The sequence below is a fragment of the Myxine glutinosa genome, chromosome 5, assembly GCF_964187855.1.
Source record: "Myxine glutinosa chromosome 5, kmMyxGlut1.1, whole genome shotgun sequence".
Lineage (NCBI taxonomy): Eukaryota > Metazoa > Chordata > Myxini > Myxiniformes > Myxinidae > Myxine > Myxine glutinosa.
This window is the reverse complement of record NC_136265.1, coordinates 106,280,723-106,296,298: the sequence shown is the minus strand read 5'-3', so window position 1 is coordinate 106,296,298 and position 15,576 is coordinate 106,280,723. Positions and strand designations below refer to the sequence as shown.

Genomic DNA, 15,576 nt, shown 5'->3' with positions numbered 1-15,576 from the left:
GGGGAGATCCAGGAGGCGATCGGCCCGTGCGTCGTCCGTGAGGCCGAACGTGGCTAGGAGTAGCCGCTTGAGTGCCTCGTACTTGTGGCCGTCCGGTGGGTGGCGAAGGACGGACACAACTCGAGCGGCCGTGCCGGGCCCGAGGGAGGCGACGACATGGCAGTAGCGCAGGTCGTCGTTGGTGAGGCGCCGAAGCTGAAATTGGGCTTCGGCTTGAACGAACCAGACTTCGGCCTGGGCCTCCCAAAATTCGGGAAGTTTAATCGCCATTGCCTTGTCGTTGGCCATTGCAATGGCGTCGTGTTCGGAAGGATCGCTACGGCAGATCCAACGTCGAGGGTCACCAGTAAAGCGCGGTGTTACGCGCGCTGCTTGTGAGCAAGGAGGAAACGGACAAGCGGTAACATATAAACGTCTTTATTGTAAGACTACACTGTAACACTGAAAATGCTCCGGGCTGGTCGCCCGGTGTATATCATGAGGCCACGCCTACCCCTCTGGCGTGGCCACTGCCCACTTGGTGCGTGGAATGATGTCACCACGCCAGTGGGCTTTTGTGTCCGCCACAGCATGATATTTCAAAAGGTTATAGCCAACTTCTGAGCAAACTGGGTGGATGAGTTGGTTAAGTAACAAGAACAAGTCGATTAGACTTTAGTTCAGCTCCGAATCCAGATCTGACCTGTTAGTGTGATACAAAACGTAAACTGTTCACCTGGCCGTGGTATGCGCACTGCGAAATGCCGTTCTAGTCTGATAGGTTTTCTGGGCCAGACCATTTCATCCCTTCGGTTGTAGACTGAAAGATCCAATAGCATACAGCCCACTTCCCCAGTTCGTACCTGTTAAGGGTTTGTGTGGTCGAGGATGGGGCAAAGGTTAAGGTTGCAGCTGTGGGTCTGGGCAAGTGCACTTTATACCTCATGTTGGCCAAAAACGTTTTGGAATGAGATATTCTGTGACATTTTATATATTCAAGATTACACAAAATGGGATGGCAGGACAGCCCTAGAGCAGTGGTTCTTAACCTTTTTAAAGGCGCCGAACCCTAACGAAACCCACCGAACACTCGCGGAACCCCTCAAATTTGACAAAAAAATTAAGAAGAATTGCATCTTAATGGGTTTTCTGTTCTTCTTTTTGGGAGGCGATCTGGGGAATGCGTGGTTTTGTTTTGGCAAGGGCCACCCTCAAATCATTTTCGCATGCAAGCCTGCTCCTTTTCTTTGTTTTAATGTCCACCAGTTTCGAAAACGCATGCTCGCAGAGATGCGTTGTAACGAACGGCATGAGGATCTAAAGGGCGATTTTAGCGATGTGAGGATACCCTTCCATTTGGCGGCACCAAACGTTGAGAGCGTTGTTGTGCCGAAAAGATGTTGTTGAGTCTGGCTCTGCTGAAGTTCGATGAGGTCGTCGAAGTATTAGTCGTTGACATCTGCCGTTGCAAAGTCGAAAGTAAACGGCTGCCGCACCCATGCTGGGTATTGCTCTTGGTCGGGGAAGTAGCCGTCGAATGACTTTCCCAGTTCATCCAAGTGCGTGGCAATCGCTTGCTTCAGCGCCCCCGGTACAGCAGTGCCTCCAACTTCAGACTCATCTTCGATCCCGCTCACGCACTCGTCCAATAGCGAAAAGTTCGTGAAGTTGTCGTTCTCTGTTCGCCGCCTCCACAACGGTAACTTCTTTCGGAAAGCGCTCAGCTTTTTTTCTTCAGATTCGATGGCATTCACTCCACCGCCCTGCATCTGGCAATTGAGATGATTGAGTGCGTCGAAGATGTCAGCCAAGTACGCCAAGGCGAGGATGAACTCTGACTCTTGGCATTGCGTTGCATGGCAATGCTGGTGTTCTCGCAAAAACAGGGCTAATTCTACACGCAAGGCAAAAACACGGCTCACTACCTTCCCTGATGATAACCATCGAACGTTAGAGTGGTAGAGAAGGACTTCGAATTCAGAGCCGATTTCATTGTTCAGCTCTTTGAAGATGCATAGATTCAGAGCACGGCTTCTCACGTAATTCACAGTTTCAACGACGATTTTCAGCACATTGACCAGTTTTGGAGGCAGGGTTTTTGATGCCAGCGCGTGTCTGTGCAGGACGCAGTGCGTGACGATGGTGTGTGGTGCATCGGCCTTCACCAGCGCTCCAAAACCGGAGTTGCATCCCAGCATGGCTGGAGCTCCGAGCAAACTGCAGACACCATGTTCCACGAGAGGCCGTTGGTTCTGAAGAAGTTGTCCACAAGCTTCTTCATGTCAGCTGCCTTCGTCGTTGTTGTGAGAGGCTTGCAGAACAGAAAGTCTTCCTTGATCTCGTCTCCTTTGACATAACGCACAAATAAGATGAGCTGGCTCAAATTCGAAACATTGGGGGTCTCGTCGAGTTGAAGGCTGAATTTCGTCGGGCTCGCGACTAAATCTGCAACTACCTGGGCGAGGATGTCGTCGCTCATGTCGTCGATTCTGCATCTGATGGTGTCATTTGAGAGTGGAACGAGAGACAACTTGTTTTCAGCAGCTTTTCCCAGCATGATGTTGGCCATCTTCAACGCGGCCGGTTTGATGAGTGTCTCGCCAACGGTGTGCGGTTTGCCCTGCTTTGCGATCAGGTACGCAACTTCATACGCAGTGAGGATCGGGTTGTCAATTGGAACGAAGCCGAGAGTGGGCAAGGTAGCACTTGCGTCGAATCGGACTCTCTTCAATTTGAATTCATCCAGCGCTGCGTCTTTGTACTACCCGTCGCCGTGCAGTTTTTTTGAAGTGTTCCCTTTAGTTTTGCTGGTGCTAGGCTGGAGTTGCTCAACTTGACATTGCAAAGCATGCATTGAGGACGCTGACTTCCGTCCCGTTCCGTCAAACACGTGAACCCGTACCGCATGTAATCCTCCGACCACTTCCTTTTTTTGCTCGACATACTGAAAAAAAAAGGAAAAAAAGGAACAAACTGATCTTAATTGAGTTCGGGCAAATAATTATATGACAAAAATTAAACTAGAGGTTCCAGGGAACCTGAACTCAACTGGTCTATATCTATATGATTAGAGTATGCATAATAGAACCACAAACTATATAGTTTACTAGCAGAAGTACCCGGCATTGCCGGGCGGGGGGAGGGGAGGGGAACGGGGGGGAGGGGAGGAGAGGGGGGGGAGGGGAGAAGAGGGGGGGGAGGGGAGAAGAGGGGGGAGGGAGAGGGGGGAGGGTGGGAGGGGGATAGGGAGGGGGAGGGGGGAGGGAGGTGGGGGGGAGGGGGGAGGGGGGGGAGGGGGAGGGAAGGGGAGGGCCAGTCAACAATGACGTTGCAGTTCTCATGGTCGGAGAGCAGCACAACAATCGTGACATCGTCCTGCATCTTCGCAACAGCACGAAGCGGATTTTGGAGACTCACCGATTCTGTGACGCCCTCCAGTACCGGCGTTGCCGGGCGGGGGAAGGGAGACCCGTACATTCCCAACCCGTACATTCGCCCTCTCGACTCAAGCTCACTCGGACAAAAGCCTCGCACAAATTACACCGTGAAGGCCCAATGGCCATGTCTATGCCACAAATCAAGTACGTGAGCGAGTCTGGCGCAGTGAATTGAAAATATATAGAACGCTCATACTCCGTGAAAAGTGAAGCCGCCGTGTCGCCATCTTGGTTAGCACAACTCGACCAACTCGCTTCGCGGATCTCGTTTGTTTTGAACGTGTGAATTACGTGCGAACGCGTAACTGTGAGTTTATGGTGGCAAGGAGCATCACGTGATCGCTCTGAGCGAATCAGCGTGCTGCTCTGCCACCTGATCAGATTCCGTGTATAATATTCCTCGCTGAAATGCGCTGAGGTAAATATGAATAAAAAATATGGATCTCGTAAAGATGAAAGAAAAAAAAACCTATGTGGTGTGAATGGCCATGTTCCTCGCTGAAATGTGAAAAAACGCAATCGCTTTTCGCTCTAAAATACGTGCGAACGCGTAACTGAGTTAATGGCGGCAAGGAACATCATGTGATCGCTCTGAGCGAATCAGCGTGCTGCTCTGCCACCGGTCAGATTCCGTGCATAATATTCCTCGCTGAAATGCGCTGAGGTAAAAATATGGCAAAAAAATATTATGAAATAATTTTTTTTAGGTCGGCCATGTTCTTCCCAGGCTCAATGGCCATGTCTATGCCAAATATCAAGCACGTGAGCCTCTCCGTTTAGGAGTCTATCGGTAACATTACACACACACAAACTGTGTTTTATGTATATAGATATGTGCTAAAGAGGTACAGTAACGTTGAAGGTATCTCATGTTTAAACAGGAAACTAGAAAAAATTGAGTTTTAAGTGAGGCATGAAAAGTAAAACTGCAATTGCTTTTCTCAGATTTCAGTCTTGAATTTATTATATGTGTTGAGGTTTGTTACATACTGTCTACACACCAAGTTTCAGCCTTCTAGCTATATTAGGAAGTACCAGATTGACAAAAATGGATTTTTCAATATGGCCACCCAGCCGCGACAATTTTTGGGCGTGCAACGCCCAAATGCAATCACAAACTAGTTTATGTCTTAAAGATGCTGCATAACAAGTTTCATCAAATTTAATCAATATTTGTGACTTTTAGAGCATAGACGTCGAATTGTTTACAGACAACAGACAGACAGACAGACGGACGACGGACACTGGGTGTCGACAAAAACTCAGCTGGACATAGTCCAGTTGAGTTAAAAAGGAACATGCTTAAATATAATCAGTACCCCTCTGAAAACTGAGAAATTTTAACGAAGAAAACATAACTCATAGTTACGATGACGGGATTTATTATCTACTCAACTCTATGTCACCTCAAATCCCATTATAATATTACATAGAAAACTGCGAATTGTTAGTTTTGATTGGCGACCAAAGGAGTTATATCACCTCCACCTAATTTTCTGAGTAATTCAATCATATTTTATAATCACCATCTACTTTTGACTTTAATATAACTCTGAACCCGCCCTGCATATCCACAAACATTTCCAACTTACTTTTAAATTAATCAGTAACTCCAAAGTAAGGCACGACCAATGACGCACGGCACACGGCAAGCTAATCGAGGCTATTCACTGGAATTTCCGAACACCTGCAAAGTCCAAAATCCAGTAAGTAAGTAAGCAAGTAAGCACCATCAACAGAATAATTAGCAAGTTGCTCATTGATTCAACTTACTACAGTCAGTGTGAAACAACTTATCTTAAACACAGACCAGAGAAACCATGAATGGGATGGGAATACAATTACAAATAACATTTCCATTCTTTCGTAACATACAAAGCAAAATAATAATAATATTAATAATAAGCGTAATTACACATAGATTCAAAATTGATACAAAACTTTTAAAAAAATAAAAAAAATTCAATGTGTTTTGGAGGACCTCCGCCGAACCCCTGAGACTGGCTCACTGAACCCCTGGGGTTCGGTCGAACCCAGGTTAAGAACCACGGGCCAAGAGGTACACACACTCACCTCCGTGCCATCTAACCTGGGTTTCAATCCGTCGCAGCCATAAACTGGCATCCCGGTGTTTCACAGGCAGGATGATTCATCAAGGTGCGAGTCGTTCCTCGTTCCTCGGATGGACGTTAAACTTGGCGTTCGTTTCCCGGCATTAGTTAGTGGACGTTAAAGATCCCACGTCACCCTTCACCAAGACTTCTGTAGGGGAGCCATCACAGTCATCATAACCAAATTACAAATTATTGCCCGAACTACTGAGTCAAACGTTATCTTTGGCCAGCTGGTTCGTGAAAGACTTCGGACAAAAACTTCCCCCGGCAAACCCCACGAGAACGTCGGAATAATTGTGGTATTAACAAAGTAATTATTATAACACAAAATCAATAATCATACATCATTATTATCATTATTACTTCCACAAAATCCATAATCATACATCATTATTATCATAATCACTTCCACAAAATCAATAATCATACATCATTATTATCATTATCACTTCCACAAAATCCATAATCATACATCATTATCATCATTATCACTTCCACAAAATCCATAATCATACATCATGATTATCATTATCCCTTCCACAAAATCCATAATCATTCATCATTATTATCATTATCACTTCCACAAAATCAATAATCATACATCATTATTATCATTATCACTTCCACAAAATCCATAATCATACATCATTATCATCATTATCACTTCCACAAAATCCATAATCATACATCATGATTATCATTATCCCTTCCACAAAATCCATAATCATTCATCATTATTATCATCATTACCACTTCCACAAAATCCATAATCATTCATCATTATCATCATTATCACTTCCACAAAATCGATAATCATTCATCATTATCATCATTATCACTTCCACAAAATCCATAATCATACATCATTATTATCATTACCACTTCCACAAAATCCATAATCATTCATCATTATCATCATTATCACTTCCACAAAATCCATAATCATTCATCATTATCATCATGATCACTTCCACAAAATCCATAATCATACATCATTATTATCATTATCCCTTCCACAAAATCCATAATCATTCATCATTATTATCATCATTACCACTTCCACAAAATCCATAATCATTCATCATTATCATCATTATCACTTCCACAAAATCCATAATCATACATCATTATTATCATTATCACTTCCACAAAATCCATAATCATACATCATTATTATCATAACCACTTCCACTAAATCCATAATCATACATCATTATCATCATTATCACTTCCACGAAATCCATAATCATACATCATTATCATCATTATCACTATCATTATCATATCATCATTATCACTGTCTCAAGACCGAACTCTCTTATCTGTCTCCCTCTTCCAAATCCTGGTGGCGTCTGGTCAAATCTGTTTCTGGTGTTTGTTCCCCCTCCATCCCCTCCCTCACCACAAACGGCTTAACAGCTGACTCCGCACGTGAAAAAGCTGAATGCCTCAACTCTGTGTTTGCCTCAAAATCTTGTGTCCCAAACCCATCCCTCTCTGTACCCACCGTACCCAGTCGTACCCAGCTGCTCCTGGACTCTGTGTCCTTTCCTCCTGACAAGGTGGAAAAGTTTCTGTCAACCCTCGACTCTGATTCTGCAACTGGTCCTGACGGCATCAGCCCACGGGTCCTAAAATCATGTTCTTCTGCTCTTTCACTCCCTCTTTCTGTTCTCTTCACCCTCTCTTTTGCTCAAGGTCATCTGCCATCTGCTTGGAAATCAGCCAACATCACCGGTTTGCACAAAAAAGGTGCAAAAACAGATCCCAGCAACTACAGACCAATCAGCCTTCTCCCAATTATCAGCAAAGTCATGGAATCCATCATTGCTTCAGATATTAAATCTTTCCTCTTCTCCAATGGCTTGATCTCTGATCATCAATTTGGTTTCAGACCTGGTCACTCTACTCTGGACATGCTGCTTCTGCTTTCTCAACAATGGATGGAGGTCCTCAACGCCAAACAGGAAATTAGAGCGGTCTCCCTTGACATTTCACGTGCCTTCGATACGGTCTGGCACCCTGCTTTGCTCACCAAACTCTCCTCCTTTGGTATCCATGGAAATCTCCACGCATGGCTGGCGGACTTCCTCTCTGGTCGTAGTCAACGTGTGGCCCTGAATGGGTTTCTCTCATCTCCTCTTCCTGTTCAGGCTGGAGTTCCCCTAGGTAGTGTTCTGGGCCCTGTGCTTTTTCTGGTCTTCATCAATGATCTCTCTGACTCTCTTGAAAATCCTCTCTATCTCTTTGCTGACGACTCTACTCTCTGTCGCTCCATTCCTCATCCCTCAGATCGGCAGTCTGCAGCCTCCTCACTCTCTGCAGACCTGGACAAAATCACAGACTGGTCAAACAAGTGGAACATGTCTTTCAATCCTGACAAATCTCACACTCTTACAATGTCTCTCCGAAAGGACCGACTGGACAACCCTCCCATCTACTTTCTCAACAATCCTCTCCAAGAAGTTCTGTCGCTCAAGCTTTTGGGTCTCACTATCTGCCATGATCTTTCTTGGGAAAACCACATTTCCAAGCTGGCCCCCAAAGCCAGTCGCCGACTGGGCATCCTCCGTCGTGCGAAGTCCTTCCTTGGCACACCTGAGCTCCTCACCACATACAAGGCTTTCATCCGCAGCTCAATGGAATACTGTTCCCCCCTCTGGGCTGGTGCTCCTGCCTCACACCTTGCTCGGCTTCATGCTGTTGAGGCCAAAGCTTTCAGAATCATTGGAATCTCCTGCGATGTAGTCAACACCGAGGGCCTTTCACTCACTCACCGCAGGCAGGTTGGTGGTCTTTCTGTCTTCTACCGACTCCTCTCCGGCCTTGCTCCCCCAGCTCTCTGTGTGCTCTGTCCCCCCAATATTCCTTCAGGTCGCACAAGATCTGCCTGCAACCCTCTTATGGTTAAACTGCCAAAGTCTAGGCTCTCTGCTCACCTTCACTCTTTCATTCCCCTTTTCTCCCGCCTCTGGAACAAACTCCCCCACTCCCTTCAATCCCACTCCTCCCTCCAGGTCTTTAAAACAGCTGTTCACCACCATCTCTTATCTTCCCCCATCAATAACCTTGATCTTTTCTACCCCCGGTAATTCACCCCAGAGTCCTTGCAGTGTTCATATGTTTTATTCCTCTCCCACCTCCCCCCAAGTCCTCCCGATGTCCCTGCTCTCAAATGTTGTGTTTGTGTCCTTCCCCCTCTTCCCCCTCTCTTTTGTGTCCTTCCCCCTCTCTCCCCATCTTGTCTGCCGCTCCCCTTGTTTTTTGTGTTTTGTGTGTCGGTTTGTCTTTTTGTGTGATTAATGTTCGCTCTTTCACGAGCCTCGATCTTGTATACAAAAAAAAAAAAAAAAAAAAAAATCACTTCCACTAAATCCATAATCATTCATCATTATTATCATTACCACTTCCACTAAATCCATAATCATACATCATTATCATCATTATCACTTCCACAAAATCCATAATCATACATCATTATTATCATTATCCCTTCCACAAAATCCATAATCATTCATCATTATTATCATCATTACCACTTCCACAAAATCCATAATCATTCATCATTATCATCATTATCACTTCCACAAAATCCATAATCATACATCATTATTATCATTACCACTTCCACAAAATCCATAATCATACATCATTATCATCATTATCACTTCCACGAAATCCATAATCATTCATCATTATCATCATTATCACTTCCACTAAATCCATAATCATTCATCATTATTATCATTACCACTTCCACTAAATCCATAATCATACATCATTATCATCATTATCACTTCCACGAAATCCATAATCATACATCATGATTATCATAACCACTTCCACTAAATCCATAATCATACATCATTATCATCATTATCACTTCCACGAAATCCATAATCATGATTATCATTATCACTTCCACAAAATCCATAATCATACATCATGATTATCATAACCACTTCCACTAAATCCATAATCATACATCATTATCATCATTATCACTTCCACTAAATCCATAATCATACATCATTATTATCATTACCACTTCCACTAAATCCATAATCATACATCATTATCATCATTATCACTTCCACAAAACCCATAATCGTATATCATTATCATTATCACTTCCACAAAATCCATAATCATACATCATTATTATCATTATCAATTCCACAAAACCCATAATCGTATATCATGATTATCATTATCACTTCCACAAAATCCATAATCATACATCATTATTATCATTATCAATTCCACAAAACCCATAATCATACATCATTATTATCATTATCACTTCCACAAAATCTATAATCATACATCATTATTATCATTATCAATTCCACAAAACCCATAATCGTATATCATCATTATCATTATCACTTCCACAAAATCTATAATCATACATCATTATTATCACCCTGTTGGCCACGCCCCTTTCTTTTACTCACCAATCAGAGCTTTGGGGATTCCATGTGGATCGAGTGGGAAGATCAGGGATGAATTTTGTTTGAGAAAATCCAACACGCTCCTTGCTCCAGCATTGCTCTCTCAAGGTAAGCGCAATCGCGTCTCAGGTTCGTCTTCACCTTTGATTTACAACTTTGTACCTGTGCACATTTTGTGTATGACGTCATTTCTGTACAATTTAAACCACATGACAGAAATATATAAACGTGATAATCACATTTTTCTGATTAACATATGTGGTTCTAATCCGGACGTTACATCGATAAAGGGGCAGGCCATTGTGTGCCGGTGGCCAAATTACCTGCATAATCAGCACTATCTCATACAGTATGTCCGAGTTCTCCAAGGTGGATGTATGATAATAATGATGAGCGAAACGGTTACCTTGGCCAAAATCTCCTCATTTTTCCTTTAATTTGATAAGGAAAAGAGACTTCGGCGACGTCATTTCTGATTGTGACGTAGAAATAGAATTATTACCTCCACCCCCAAAGGTTATGTTTAAAGGTTAAAGGTTATGTTTAAAGGTTAAGTGTAAATGTTAAAGGTTATGTTTAAAGGTTAAAGGTTATGTTTAAAGGTTATGTTTAAAGGTTAAGTTTAAGGGTTAAAGGTTATGTTTAAAGGTTACGGTTATGTGTAAAGGTTAAAGGTTATGTTTAAAGGTTAAAGGTTATGTGTAAAGGTTAAAGGTTATGTGTAAAGGTTAAAGGTTATGTTTAAAGGTTAAAGGTTATGTGCAAAGGTTAAAGGTTATGTTTAAAGGTTAAGTGTAAAGGTTAAGGGTTATGTGTAAAGGTTAAAGGTTATGTTTAAAGGTTATGTGTAAAGGTTAAAGGTTATGTTTAAAGGTTAAAGGTTATGTTTAAAGGTTAAAGGTTATGTTTAAAGGTTATGTGTAAAGGTTAAAGGTTATGTGTAAAGGTTAAGTTTAAAGGTTATGCGTAAAGGTTAAAGGTTATGTTTAAAGGTTAAAGGTTATGTTTAAAGGTTAAAGGTTATGTGTAAAGGTTAAAGGTTATGATGGAGGTTATGTTTTCACCCTTGTCTGTCTGTCCGTTTGTGAACAAAATATCTCAAAAATTTGTGGACGGATTCGGACGAAATTTGGCAGGGATGTAGTGTATGTGACATTGTGACAAGGACGAAATGATTAGATTTTGGTAGAGATCCGGATCCGACTACTAGAATTTTTTAAGTGATTCGTCACCATTGGGAGATAGGGCCAAAAATGGTATATAGCAGGATATCTCAAAAAGTTGTGGACGGATTTGGATGAAACTTGGTGGACAGGTTGTATGTCTGAAAAGGACAAATAGATTCGATTTTGGTGAAGATTCAGATCCAGCTGGTAGAATTTTTACAGTGATTCTTCACCATAGGGAATGAATGACTGAATGAATGATCGTTTTAAGGCCATTTTTCCCGCTAGAGCAGGGGTTAGCCTTGAGGGCCCCATGACAATCCTGGTCCCCTTTTTGAAGCAATGTTTTTATGGTCGGATGCCCTTCCTGCCGCCAACCCTGTGAGTCGCCTCTTGCGACACACAGGGAATTACCAGTGAGCTGGTACTCGATTTGCCGACCTCGGAAGGATGACAGGCCGAATCAACCCCCCTGATGTTAATTCAGCGATCGACCGGGATTCAAACCCAGGATCCTAGGTAATCCCAAGCCGGCACCCTAACCGGTGAGCCAACACCAGGCTACTGGTGAGTAGACACATACCAAAGTGAAAATTCGTGACAATCGGACCATTGGTTGCCGAGAAAATGATTTTTTTTAAAGCACGCACGTACGTACGCATGCGATTGCTTAACCGCACATTTTTGCTCTGCGTCCACGGGGTAATAACTAAAGTGAAGTCGACAGCGCGCCATACAAAATCCCCACTCTTCCAACCACAAGCAAAGTTTAAATATGGCAAAAAGTTCCACCAGGAATGACCAAATATGAAATGTTGGGCTAAATGTTTTCCTCGTTTTGACCCCTGTGACCCTCACCCCCTGGGGCATGAATCGGAGGTCAAATCCAAAACCTCGTTACATACTTCATGCGTCCCCCGATGTTGATTGCATGTGCAAAGTTTTATTTTAAAACAGTTTAAAATGAGCCCGTAATTGCATTTTTGGTATTTGACCTTTTGACCCCACCCCAGGGGCCGGGGCCAAAAATGATACTGCTGTCGTACCTTCTTTCCATGTGGTGATTTGCAACTACGAGGTTTGGTGAATTTCTGCACAACCGTTTAGGAGGAGATAGCGTGACGGACGGACAGACAGACAGACAAGACAGACAGACGGAACCCGTAACAATATCCCCCGATGAAAAAATAAAGTGTGCAAAATACCTGATAGGGAACTGCAGCAAGGAAACGTAATATGGTTAGAAGACTAAATCAGTTTCAAATAAGCACCATGGGATTTTGAACCTCCCGAATAATCGTCTTCCTGAAGAAAGGACAGCCGGCTTAACGTCTTCATAAAAATGTCAGCGTAACACATCAGTTCGCTTCTGTATCGCATTACAGCTGAGTGTCTGTCTCCGACTGAATGATCCCATCCACCTGAGAAGGTGCGTATCCCCTTGATCATACCATTTGCTGTGTGTGGTGAACAGGGACATCAAGGAAGGATTACAAATGGGCCAGAGGTCGTCACAGTTACCCCCGGAACTGGCCGAACTGGCAGTGCAAACCGGCCTCTCAAGCTCAGACCTGCGACGGTGGTACAAACAGTTTCGCAAGGACTGTCCCAGTGGCAAGCTGGGCCTACCTGAGCTCACGCGCCTCTATTCACAGGTGAGAGGACAACGATAAATTGTGTTCCCTTTCTCTTTGGATTCAGAGGGTCAAACCCCTTCATTACCTTTGCTGTTTTTTGTTATTACTATTAGACTTGAAAACAAACACATTCATATTGTGACTACCTTGTGATTCCATTGTTAACCCCATCAACCTGAATTCCCCATTGTGTTCCCACAAAGTCAACCACTAATGGGTTGAGGGATAAATCCCACACTCAATTTTCCAAGGTCTTTGGGATTTTGGGTTTCGGTAATACATTGTGTGGTTTGCCATTGCGTTTTCAACAGTAGTTGGAGTAGGAATTTGGCCATGGTGCCAGCGATAACTCGCTTACTCTTTACGAAGAACATTGTGGGGTCCACAACGTACACCAACTAATGTCGGTAGATGGGACACCCATTTAATGTCCACCTGAAGGACAGCACACACACCTTGATAAATCACCCTTCCCGTGAAACACCGGGAACACCAGGATGACAGTTCATAGAGGTGGGGATGTGAGCGCAGGCTGGACAACTTTACGGTATCCCTTGGTCATGTGATGCACCTGTGACCTGGATTATCATCTAATGTATAAAGCTCTCCCTCATCACCCATATAAACGTTCAGTACTTCCTAGGTGACCTCCTGATGTAACTACGAGCCATTGGAGTTACATGGTGAACGTAGTGAAACAGCGACATATGGAACCTGACTAGACCCACCAGCAGGACCCTCAAGGTGAAGCAGCGACATATGGAACCTGACTAGACTCACGCAGCCGACCAGCAGGACCCTCCAGGTGAAGCAGCGACATATGGAACCTGACTAGACCCACCAGCAGGACCCTCAAGGTGAAGCAGCGACATATGGAACCTGACTAGACCCACCAGTAGGACCCTCAAGGTGAAGCAGCGACATATGGAACCTGACTAGACCCACCAGTAGGACCCTCAAGGTGAAGCAGCGACATATGGAACCTGATTAGACCCACCAGCAGGACCCTCCAGGTGAAGCAGCGACATATGGAACCTGACTAGACTCACGCGGCCGACCAGCAGGACCCTCCCGGTATCCACACATCCGATAATAGCCACACTCAATATCTCCATCATTTGAATCACGCTGATGTCTCCATCCATCTTGTTTTTAATCAACGCATTCACTTTTCAGTTGGACTCAGATGTTATTCACAGTAGCTCTGCTCCGAGGAATCTTTTAAAGGTTGTTCATAAGAAGTATCAACGTGTATCTGGGAATGTTAGGATAGCCTCTAGGTATGCGCACACACACGGGGGAGTGGGTCACACACACATACACACACACACTCAATGAGTTAGTAAGAGAATGTAATCACACACATAAGCTAGAATGATATGTTTAATGCATGGTGTTCCATGTCCTGCTAGCTCTTCCCTGGTGGGGAGGCGGCCGAGTTTGCAGGTAGAGCGCTGCGTGCGCTGGACGCCAATGGAGATGGCTCCGTGGACTTCGCGGAGCTGGCCGGAGCACTGGGCTCGGCAAGCCGTGCGGCTGGTTGGGAACGCCGGCTGGCCTGGGCCTTCAATGTTTACGATGGTGATGGAGATGGCTTCATCTCGCGTCATGAGATGCTCTCCATGTTGCAGGTTTTACATTTACCATGGATATTAGGATAAGATAGACCATGCATCATTTTTAGATGCAGGCTGTTGTGGTAGTTGAGCTAGTTAAGGACCATTATACAGTACAAGTTAGTTCAGGGCAAGTATATAGTATAAGTGGGTGTGGGAGTTCGGAATTGAAAGACGAAGAAAAACATGGGAGGGGGGTGGGGGGGGGGGGGCATCAATATTCCAAATTCCGTTAGGCCTGGCTCGCAGGTTCGTGAAAGACTTGGGCCAACCCGACAGTGTCATGGGAATAATTGTGGCCGTCGAAGAAGTAGTGGAGAAAAGTTGGGAGGTAAAGAGAAGACGTATGGTGGCTGTGGTGTACTTGACTGATTAACTGAACACTTATTGTATCCCCTGACCAAGTGAGTACGTGCGTCTATCTGCATGCAGTCGGTGTACCGCATGATGGGTTGGTCAGAAAAGAACCAAAAGGACAAATCCACAGCTGGAGCTACGTCGGGTGGCCAAGGTGAGGAAGCCAGGTGTTCTTGCATGACTCCCGAAGAGGTGGTCTCTCGGCTTTTTGAAGTAGCAGATGTGGATGGGGACTCGCGGATTTCGCTGGAGGAATTCACGGAAGCTGCCCGCAATGATCCATCCATATTGTCTCTGCTGCAGACCGAAGGCTAGGCCCATTGCTGAGTTCATCTCTTCACCTTAGCCCTTCCTGCTTTGTATCCTCACAACATCCCTTGTCGCTGATGCCATCCCTTTTGTTTTGAAGCAAATTAAATCTGTCAGCCATTTTGTTTCCAATCTCCATTATTTTCTGACCCAACTAACGAATTTTAAATGTTCATGTATAAGTGACCTTACCTCACTGGGTCTTGAGAAAAAGGACGTGTGACTTTATTACCATGACTACTAATCTGCATGCCCAGGTAAGGTGTCTAAGCCCCTTGGCGTTGCTCCTTATCCACTTCGCTACCTAGGGACCGGAGGAACGTGACGTTATGGCAGGAATTTTGGAATTTTTCGTTCAGGGTGCCGGCGATTGCTCGCTTACTCTTCGTGAAATACACCGTGGATCTTTAACATCCACCACGGAATGCTAGCAGATGGGACGCCCAGCTTAACGTCCATCCAAGGGACATTGATGAATCACCCAACCTGTGAAACACCTATGCTAGA

General features: G+C 44.4%; 1 protein-coding gene across 2 annotated transcripts; it reads left to right on the top strand.

Moving 5' to 3' along the window:
* Positions 1-2,509: 2,509 nt before the first annotated feature.
* On the top strand, positions 2,510-15,188 carry LOC137428262 (hippocalcin-like protein 4). 2 transcript variants are annotated; one of them, XM_068118193.2, is made up of 4 exons: positions 2,510-2,614; positions 12,625-12,805; positions 14,200-14,418; positions 14,836-15,114. In XM_068118193.2, exons 1-4 carry the CDS (start codon positions 2,535-2,537, stop codon positions 15,073-15,075), a joined length of 720 nt encoding a protein of 239 aa, XP_067974294.2. In that variant the 5' UTR covers positions 2,510-2,534; the 3' UTR covers positions 15,076-15,114. The 2 variants fall into 2 exon arrangements, with proteins under 2 accessions (XP_067974294.2, XP_078633331.1); XM_078777205.1 differs by lacking the exon at positions 2,510-2,614 and adding an exon at positions 9,996-10,092 and having other exon boundaries at positions 14,836-15,188.
* Positions 15,189-15,576: the final 388 nt, after the last annotated feature.